This window comes from Thunnus albacares, unplaced genomic scaffold (genome assembly GCF_914725855.1).
Source record: "Thunnus albacares unplaced genomic scaffold, fThuAlb1.1, whole genome shotgun sequence".
Taxonomy (NCBI): domain Eukaryota; kingdom Metazoa; phylum Chordata; class Actinopteri; order Scombriformes; family Scombridae; genus Thunnus; species Thunnus albacares.
Window position 1 is genome coordinate 1 of NW_025335265.1, and position 11,073 is coordinate 11,073.

Below are 11,073 nucleotides of genomic sequence, written 5' to 3' on the forward strand. Positions count from 1 at the left end.
ACTGGCTGAAGAGCGTCCTGATCGGTAACTGATCACTTATCAATAACAGATATTATCAGTCAGTACATCACTGATCACTTATCAATAACAGATACTATCAGTCAGTATATCACTGATCACTTATCAATAACAGATATTATCAGTCAGTACATCACTGATCACTTATCAATAACAGATACTATCAGTCAGTATATCACTGATCACTTATCAATAACAGATACTATCAGTCAGTATATCACTGATCACTTATCAATAACAGATACTATCAGTCAGTACATCACTGACCTCAGCGTGTTTCTATGTTCTGATGATGTCACAGATCACAGGCGTGAGACCTCCGTAGCTCCTCGTCTCAGCGTTAGCATTAGCATTAGCTACATTAGCTGCTGCTAGCATCACACACCACAGTCTCCAGGTGCATTGTGGGTAGGGACTCAGCTGGCTGGGGAGACTATTACACATGCGATCATAGATTATACTAATGATCAATATATGAAGGAAGCAGTAAAACTTATATGAACCTGCCAGGTTAGGGTTAGCAGAGTTTCCTTTGAGTTTATTTGACAGGATTTAATCTCTGGTCCACAGTCTGAAACAGAAGGTCGCAGTAACGCACCGAATACGCTGGTTTCCAACCGCCGTTATAAACCAGAGAGAATAATAAGAAAGAGCGGTACATCCTGTCAGCCGAGGTGTTTCCTGTCTGCAGCTGAACGCAGCAGCTCCTCCTGGAAGCATCTTAGCGGCAGCTGATGAGGAAATCTGCTTCCTTTCTCATCTCCTTCAGCATCGGTACACTCGACCATCCTCTACGAAAGGAAAGGAGACAATTCTGTCCCACAATTCCTTGCGGCAGCAAGCGATGCACCGTTCACAACCTTAAACGATTAAACCCACATTAGACGTCCGTGTAGCTTCCATCGAAAGCTGCGTTCAGCTTGTCTGATAAATAAATATACAAACGTTACGTTTTTAGTCTGAATTAAAAAACAGAAATTCGTGTTTTCATCTTCAAATCAGTAATTTGAATTAAACCAAAACCAGAAAACAACTTGTTTTTTGCTTTTATTGCTACATGTATATTATCTGCATCTCTACAGATACACCGTCATTGATTATGCAGAGATAGATGGATCGATAGATAGATAGATAGATAGATCGATAGATAGATAGATAGATGGATCGATAGATAGATAGATAGATGAATCGATAGATAGATAGATGGATCGATAGATAGATAGATAGATGGATTGATAGATAGATAGATAGATGGATCGATAGATAGATAGATAGATGGATCGATCGATAGATAGATAGATGGATCGATAGATAGATAGATAGATGAATCGATAGATAGATGGATCGATAGATAGATAGATAGATGGATCGATAGATAGATAGATAGATAGATGGATCGATAGATAGATGGATAATCAATGAAGTTCTGCTGCTGTGCGTAAATGCTCACAGCATCCGTCTTAATGGGGAAACGCACTTATTGTTTCTGCTGTGGGGGGGGGGGGGGGGGGGTTGATTGCTGCAGGTATTAATAATCCTTCCACTGTAGCTCAACCAGGAAACAGTCAATTAACATTAATTAATATTAATTAACATTAATTAATATTAGATCCTAACTGGTCTGGAGATTCGGATCATTTGCACTAAAAGACTGAAATGTTGAGTTTATTAAATACTTGCAGGCATCACCCACATAAAGAGACGCTGTGCACGTTTATTCACCAGTAACAGCAGCGTAACTTTATTATTTAAATCTCCTGACGACGTTTCTTCACATGAAAAACAGAAACAAAATGTTTTATGTTTATTTGTTCTTCCTGTTATCAAACCAGTTGAACAGACCTGCAGTCTGGATCAACCAGAACCACTAAAGCACTAACAAGTCAACATTTCAAGGTGTTTGAGTTGTATGTGGTGGTTCTTCAGCTGTTAAATGTGTTACAGGCTAATGATTATAATCGATTGATCATAACACAGACGTCTTTCAGGGGAAACAGATACGAGATGTTTTTGGTCAGATGGTTTTTAATTCATCATGTTTGAGACTTAATGATGATATTTACAGTAGAAACATGTTCTTCTGTCTTTCATACACTGAAGTTTTATTTCATATAATAATTGGGATTCAGGAAGGTGAGTGTGAGCAATAATTCTCAGTGTGATGATGTTGTTTGTGGCTACTTTTATATAACCTGCATTAAACAACACGGTCAGACCGACCGGGACAGAGGATGTAAGATACGCTTCTTACAGCAGACCCGCATCAACAACATCCACCGTCGCATCATTACGTAGCCGGTTTACGTGCTGTCGGATTCTCTAAGTCCTCATGAATTCTCCTTCACAACTTTCCTCCAATGAGGTCAATGAAAAGACGATAGGAAGGACTTTTCGACCGCAGCCATCAGGTGCTTTTCATCGCAATAACTGATCTTCTTCACGTCGTCTCTCCTCCAAGACCCGGAAACCGACCTGTCTCCACCGTCATGGAGGATCTTCCGATCCCTCAAATGCACCTGGAGGAGACGCGGAGCGCTGAGGAACAACAGGTGTTTTAATGGACGGCGACAGCCCTTTGATCTAATGTGTTTATTGATCGGTCAGCTGACAGTAAACAGTCGGCTGTAATACAGCAGATCCTCTACTAGTGATCCAGCAGCTGATCATATTTAATCATAAAATGAAAATTACTGAATCATGAATCAGTTACAAAAACACTTTTGTAACTTTGTTTTTCTTCATGAGCCAAAAACTTTTCCTTTCTTCTTCTCTGTTCTTCAGGAAAATATGATGCTGCGTCTCCTTTAAAATCATCCTGAGCCTGAAAAACTTTCACAAACTAAATAAGCAACATTTTATTTAAACAGATTCTGCAGAATCTGTCGGACCTTTATGTCGGTTCTGTTCTTTCAGTAATTAACTAAACTAGACTTAAATAGTGACGACGCTGCGATAGATCTATAATCAAATGATAAACATTGGAGCAGTTATCAGCAGTTTTTCTTCCAGCTATCAATATGTATAAATGATTAAGTAACAGTGTAAAGTGTTAATTAATTGGATGAATGAATTTGAAGTTTAAACTTTAGAGTTGTAAGTTCTACATATCGAGAGCTGAACTTCTACATGTTAGTTGGAGATGAACCTCATCAGAGTGAGCGAGGACTCTGTCCTCTGTCTTCACATCTCTGTCTCGTCCTCGCTGGGAGGAGCTGAGACACGAGGAAGAGGCGTGAGTGAGGGAAACGAGGAGACTTGATAGCGTAATAAAAAGCACTTTTTCACCCTGATGTTCCCGGTGCTTCCTCCGCAGGATCCGCTTCACCCAGCTGCCCGACGATCCACTTTTACCTGAATAACAAACCGGGGCTCGGTGCTCCGGTTGGATCCGCTGGCTAGCTGGGAGGCTAGTGGAGCGTTAGCAGCAGCACAGCCAGCTAGCCTCCGCTAGCCTACCAGCTAATGTTAGCCCCGGCTCTCTGTGTGGACCCGCTGGCTAGCTGGGAGGCTAGTGGAGCATTAGCAGCAGCACAGCCAGCTAGCCTCTGCTAGCCTACCAGCTAATGTTAGCCCCGGCTCTCCGTGTGGACCCGCTGGCTAGCTGGGAGGCTAGTGGAGCGTTAGCAGCAGCACAGCCAGCTAGCCTCCGCTAGCCTACCAGCTAATGTTAGCCCCGGCTCTCCGTGTGGATCCAACCGGAGCACCAAACTCGGTTTGTTATTCAGATTAAAATGTGAAGGAGCAGCGGGTCCCGTCCAGCCGGGTGGCGGAGGAGAAGGTGACTTATCGGCTCGTCATATCAGTAGAAATTTTCATTTTGGGCCGATGCCGATATCGCATTTTAAAGCCTTTATCGGCCAATGACGTGCTGATATTATTGTGCATCCCTCATTATGAGTAACGTAGGCGCCAGGATTTCACAAAGAAAATGTGAGGAATAAAAACGACAATGCTTGATGCGGATTGGCTGTTTGTTTGATTGACAGGTGAGATCCTGGAGCAGGTACGGGGGGCGGGGCCTCAGCAGGTGTCTGTGTTGGACCTTGGGTGTGGGAAAGGAGGAGACCTGCTCAAGTGGAGGAGAGGAGGGATCAATCACCTAGTCTGTGCAGGTAATCAGATATTATTGAATGACACCTGGTTCTCTGCTTGTTATCAGGTGTTCTCTCACCTGTTTGTCCTTCCTCTGATGTCACTGTGACATCACGTCTCTCCAGGTTCTTTACATGCCTGTGAGGGAAACGTCTGTCAGCGACACGTCTGTGTATGATGTTTCTGTACAAAGTGTTTGTGTTTAACTGTGTTTCTTTATCAGTTTGATACAAACTGAACTAACTGACAGTTTGACCCATTGATGTTTCAGCTCTACTATAATATACTATAATACTATATACTATAATATAACATGATTATTGTTAAGCTCTTATGATCTGTCGAACATCGTCGAGCATGACCACATTAATTAATAACTAGAAAATGTGTGAATGCTGTCTGTGGAAAAACTGACACTAAACTGGATTTCTGGTTCCAGTTTGGATAAAGAAGCAGCTGAAGGAGTGTGAATGATTTGGGAAAGTGGGCAAAAGGTCAATAAAACTCCTAATGCATGAAAGATGTGGAACATTTTGTTCATTTTTATTTTATTTATTTAACCAGGGGAGTCCCAATGAGATGAAGGATCTCATGCTGGCCGAGACGAGCAGCAGCACAAATAAAAACAGTTACAGACAGAAAACAACAACAACAACAACAACAAAAGGAGACTAATTAAAAAAGGAAAATTAAAAACAAGCATAAAGAAACTCATATTTCAAAAGAGAAATTTGTAGGAATCAGTTGCATCACCAGTTAAATTAAAAACATTTACGTTCTAGAGAATCTGCCTCATTATTTAATTTTCATTTTAAAAGCATTTAATGAGATTAATTCATTAAGTTTCAAGTCATTCAGCAACATTTTTCATGCTGCAGGTGAAGAATACACAAATACCGTTTTTCCCATTTTATGGATGCAAAATGAAATGAAAGAAGTTCAGATGGGAGTTTTAGAGCAACGACGTAAATGAGCTGAAGTGTTCTGAGGTCGAAGTTTCCTTTAATTGTCTTTGTTGGAATAAAGATAAAACATCAACTGAAGCCCTGATGAGAGTTGGAACTATACACATTTCTATTATGAAAAACTAGGTCCATCCCCAGTTTCCTGTTATGATAAAGTTACCAGCTTTGGCTTTTATTTTGAAAATTGTGTGTGTGTTAGTGTTTGAGACAGGTAGGTTTGAATTGTGAATTAAATGTCTGAAGGCTATTAACAGTTAAAAAGGACAGATCATATCAATCCACCAATCAGAACAGAGACTGAGTCACAGGTTGCTATGGTGACAGTGCAGCCCTGTGGCAGGTGTGAACAAGCATTCATATTCATATCCATTGGAAAATTTCAACCAAGCCAAAATAGGCACCAAACAACTTCTTATAACTCAAAAACTAAAAGTCACATTGAAAAATATTTCTGTTTGAGTGACCTGAGTTAGACAGAACTCTCTGCCCTTTTGGGCGATTTTATTCAAAAATCACGAGTCCTATTTCAGTGGAAGTAACATCGGATGAGAGAGGAGAAATGTGTCAACATTTTGATGTATAAATTGTGTTTGTATTGTGGAAGATGTGGGAATAAGGAGAGACAATCTGAACAGTCCGTGCAATACACACTAATGTAAAAATCTAAGAAGCGCTGAAAATTTGATGAAACTAACTGTGATTGTTTAAAAAAGTATGAATGATATGAAAATGTTGAATTAATGTGAGAAAGTGTTGTGACCTGTTTAAAGCTTGAATGAAGTTTCTATGTGAATGTATGAATGACTGAACCTACAGTGGGTGAAATCAGTGGGTTTGAATGTGTTTCTATTAGACTTCCATCATAAATAAGATTCAAGCAAAGTTGAATATTTTGGAAAGTTCTAATGGGATTTGAAAGTTGAATAATATTATTATTAATGAATAATAAGTTTGTACCTTAATGTATGGATGAGTAGCTAAGAGGGGAAAATGCAGGAAAAAGTGTGAAAATGTGAAACTCTGAACATGCCGTCCATTCATTTGAATGGAGAAAAATTGCTGAATATTTTGGAAAGTATGAATGAGAAAAGTAACCAATTATGTCCTAATTGAACTGAACATTTTGATGTTTGAATGAATTTATACGTTAAGTAATGTGGCAGCAGTTAAGTGCCAAAAAAGTGGGCAGAATAATAATAAAGAATGTAGAATAACGTATGTTGTGAATGTTTCCAGTGTTCCCACCAGTCCATAATGTTTTTGTATTCAGATATAGCCGGAGTGTCGGTGGAGCAGTGTGAGAGTCGATATGAAGACATGAAGAAGAAAAGTCACTCTCATGAGAAAATCTTCAGTGCTCAGTTTATCACTGCGGACTGCACCAAGGTAGAACTACAGTATCTACATCAGTTTATACTCTGCACCAAGGTAGAACTACAGTATCTACATCAGTTTATACTCTGCACCAAGGTAGAACTACAGTATCTACATCAGTTTATACTCTGCACCAAGGTAGAACTACAGTATCTACATCAGTTTATACTCTGCACCAAGGTAGAACTACAGTATCTACATCAGTTTATACTCTGCACCAAGGTAGAACTACAGTATCTACATCAGTTTATACTCTGCACCAAGGTAGAACTACAGTATCTACATCAGTTTATACTCTGCACCAAGGTAGAACTACAGTATCTACATCAGTTTATACTCTGCACCAAGGTAGAACTACAGTATCTACATCAGTTTACGCTCTGCACCAAGGTAGAACTACAGTATCTACATCAGTCTATACTCTGCACCAAGGTAGAACTACAGTACCTACATCAGTTTATACTCTGCACCAAGGTAGAACTACAGTACCTACATCAGTTTATACTCTGCACCAAGGTAGAACTACAGTACCTACATCAGTTTACGCTCTGCACCAAGGTAGAACTACAGTATCTACATCAGTTTATACTCTGCACCAAGGTAGAACTACAGTATCTACATCAGTTTATACTCTGCACCAAGGTAGAACTACAGTACCTACATTAGTTTACGCTCTGCACCAAGGTAGAACTACAGTACCTACATTAGTTTACGCTCTGCACCAAGGTAGAACTACAGTATCTACATCAGTTTATACTCTGCACCAAGGTAGAACTACAGTATCTACATCAGTTTATACTCTGCACCAAGGTAGAACTACAGTATCTACATCAGTTTATGCTCTGCACCAAGGTAGAACTACAGTACCTACATCAGTTTACGCTCTGCACCAAGGTAGAACTACAGTACCTACATTAGTTTACGCTCTGCACCAAGGTAGAACTACAGTACCTACATTAGTTTACGCTCTGCACCAAGGTAGAACTACAGTACCTACATCAGTTTATGCTCTGCACCAAGGTAGAACTACAGTACCTACATTAGTTTACGCTCTGCACCAAGGTAGAACTACAGTACCTACATCAGTTTATGCTCTGCACCAAGGTAGAACTACAGTACCTACATCAGTTTATGCTCTGCACCAAGGTAGAACTACAGTACCTACATCAGTTTATACTCTGCACCAAGGTAGAACTACAGTACCTACATCAGTTTATACTCTGCACCAAGGTAGAACTACAGTATCTACATCAGTTTATGCTCTGCACCAAGGTAGAACTACAGTACCTGGATCAGTTTATACTCTGCACCAAGGTAGAACTACAGTACCTACATCAGTTTACGCTGGGTTCAATATGCAATCGCAGTTTAGGACGGTGTCAACATTTTTCTCTTGATAATGATCCAATGTCCTTAGTTTGTGTACAACAGTGTAAAACTGTGAGTGACCTTTGACCTCTATGTGCAGGAGGTTTTGTCAGAGAAGCTGGATGATCCTGAGCTGATGTTTGACATCTGCAGCTGTCAGTTTGTGTATCACTATTCATTTGAGAGTGAGCAGAAGGCCGACATGATGCTGAGGAACGCCTGCGAGCGCCTGAAACCCGGAGGTTTCTTTGTGGGAACGACACCAGACTCTTTTGAACTTGTGTAAGATTTATTTTCAACACCACTTTGTTTCCTGCTGTGTCCTGACAGGAAGTTCAAATGTAGACGCTGCTTCAGTCTGTGATGACCCACAGCTGGAAACAGCACTCTGAACCACCTGACAGCTGCTTTATCTTTTACTAAGAGTTTGTTTTATAAGTACTTTTGAATAACAATGTCAATTCTTCTTTTTCTCTGCAGTAAACGTTTGGAAGCATCAGACTCTCTGTCATTTGGTAACGAGGTTTTTAAAGTGTCCTTTCAGTCCAAAGGTGTGTATCCTCTGTTCGGCTGTCAGTACCACTTCAGCCTGGAGGAAGTCGTTGATGTTCCAGAGTTCCTCGTCTACTTTCCTCTGTTGGAACAGTAAGCTTTAGTTTTATGAACTATGAGAAACCGTAATGATGTAAATGTTTGTTTTGTATGAAATGTAAACGCAGTGCTTTTTCCAGGAATGTGTTCATGTTGTTCATGAGTCGAAGATCATTGACTAAATAACTGATGACCAAAGTCTTAACAGCCCTCATACCAAAACTACTTTACAGACTCTACTATAAAGAATCTACTGTCACTCATCTGTAAAGACTCTTATGTACAGACTTTGTCTATGTAAAGACTACTATAGACTCTACTGTCATTCTAATGTACAGACTCTACTATACTAATAATAATATATTTATATAGCACCTTTTTAAAAACTACAATGTGCTTTGACAGACAAAGCAAAGGCAGTACAATATAAAAGCAAAGACACATGACAGAAAGCAATAACAAGGCCGACATTAAGAAGACAATGAAAAACAAAGATGATAAAAAGATGAAAAGACGATAAAAAGATGAAGAAAGACATAAAAGTAAGTCTGTAGAAATGGGTTTTAAGAAGTGATTGACTTCTGTGAAGACTACTAGTCTCTACTGTCACTACTTCTAAGACTCTAAAAAGTATTATGTAAAGACTGTACTGAACAGACTACTAACACACTACTGTAAAGACTCTTCTGTCACTGTACTGTGACTCTGCTGTATAGATTCTACTGTGACTCCACTGCAGTGACATGTCTCTCTGTTTGTGGCAGCATGGCAAAGCGTTACAACATGCGTCTGGTGTTGAAACAGAGATTCTCAGAGTTTTTTGAGGAGAAAGTGAAGAAGGAGCAACATCGCAGTCTCATGATGAAGATGATGGCTCTGGAGGTAAAACAGTTAATTATCAATCAATAATCAGTAAAACATGGTTCTAAAGTCAGTGAGACTCTGGTCACCTGCATTCAAGTCTAGTATTTATTGAGTACTATTTTTATTAATATTATTTATTTAACAAACTGCAATAAAACTAAAATGGTCTGTACAGACATAATTGAAATCTGAAGTTTGTTGTGTTGTGTTCTTGTTCATGTGACTAAAGGAATACATCCTACAGTGTTTTAGTTGTTCATATGTAGAACACATGTAGCATGTATGAGATTTATGTGTTGTTAACATGTAGTTAATGTGTTGTACCGCTTGTATCCATTGTGTTTTCAGCCGTTTCCCTGTGAGAACGGAGGTCGACAGGCGACAGACAGCAGAGGAGAGTACAGCCATGCTAAAGAGCACTGCGGCAGAGCAGGAGTCAAAGTACCACTGGTGGGTCTGCTGACAGCACACAACCTCATTCTGGTTCAGCCTTGTTGTTTAGACTGGTTCTGGCTGGTTGGGCTCTGTTTGGTCTAACTGTGTTTGTTTGTTCTTTGTTTGTTTGTTTGTTGCAGGGCACTCTGAGCAGATCTGAGTGGGAAGCAACAAGTAAGTTTCACTGTTAGCATCACAGTTACATTTTAAAACTCAGAATGGACTTGTGATCAGGTTAACCAAGCTGAGTCCGTTTACAGTCAGACTCTCAGCTTGACAGAACAGATGTGTTTCTGTCTACACAGGACTTGAGTTTATAACAGTTTCATCACAGCCCGAAGTGTATTGAAGTGTATTTTACTGCTTTATGCGTGTAATCACAGTGATTGTGTGCTGGGCCGGGAGTTGAAAACACAGATGACCTGCAGTGAACACTGTACCTGAAAGCATCCCGTGTAGAAACACATATGCAGCACTTGCTGCTGCTGCTCTGCTAATGTGGCGCTCACGCTATGCCTCCTGTGTAGACACTGTGACAGTTTTAATATGAAACAAAGTCTGTACATGATAAACCTTCACTTGTCCTTTTTCTCTCCAGGTATCTACTTGGTGTTTGTCTTTCAGAAGATGTCCTGATGATGAAAAGAAATTCTTCCATCTTGCTTGTTAACCTGTTGTTGATCAGCTCACCTGTTCTGCATCTTGTTTTTGTACAGTGTTTATGTTTTCTTTTTAAGTCAGTTTTGATAAACTATGAACTATTTTGGGGTTGTTGTAGAAATGAATAAAAACAAAATGTAAAGTCTGCTCTTGTTGCTTTTCATTGAATGGTAGTTTGTCACTGCAGCTTCAGGTTCAGTGATGCCTCCTGTATAGGCTACCAGTCTACAAACAACAGTCTGCCAGTTGTTTGTAGGGATATGAGATGAGGATCACTCCAAGGTGAGTTATAGGTGAGTAAACTTTTTTGTGAAGGTCACAGAGACTTAGAACCTTGTTCTAGGGGGATTTGGAGGGGTGCGAGATCAATTGGTATAGGTCCCTTGGACAAGATAACCCTAATTCTGTTCAAACTTTAAAACATTTAGCAAACTCTGAATGTTCAAAGTTGTGTTCTGTGTTGTCATGCATTTTGTACTGTTGGAGCAATTTAAGTCCAAAGTGAAGGGCTTTTAGGGAATTTTTTTTTTTGGATCTCATCAGCATGGGTTAGGAGTTAGGATTAGGTTTAGGGGTTAGGGTTAGGTATGGGGGTAAAACAAGGTTTGTCCACCTGGGCAAAATGGGACAAAAGTGAATAACTTTTGATAGGAAGGTCATAGAGACATGGGGCCAAGACTGGCGCCTTCAGAGCCCCCAAATTAGG

At 40.0% G+C, this 11,073-nt stretch overlaps 1 protein-coding gene across 1 annotated transcript; it reads left to right on the top strand.

Annotated features, from left to right (window-relative positions):
* Positions 1 to 5: 5 nt before the first annotated feature.
* Positions 6 to 10,512, top strand: LOC122978721 (mRNA cap guanine-N7 methyltransferase-like; the record flags this gene model as incomplete). Its single annotated transcript, XM_044345646.1, has 9 exons — positions 6 to 24; positions 4,005 to 4,130; positions 6,346 to 6,461; positions 7,918 to 8,099; positions 8,298 to 8,462; positions 9,173 to 9,290; positions 9,621 to 9,722; positions 9,848 to 9,881; positions 10,306 to 10,512. Coding segments are annotated over 9 exons (900 nt in total), but the record flags the coding sequence as incomplete, so codon positions are not given.
* Positions 10,513 to 11,073: the final 561 nt, after the last annotated feature.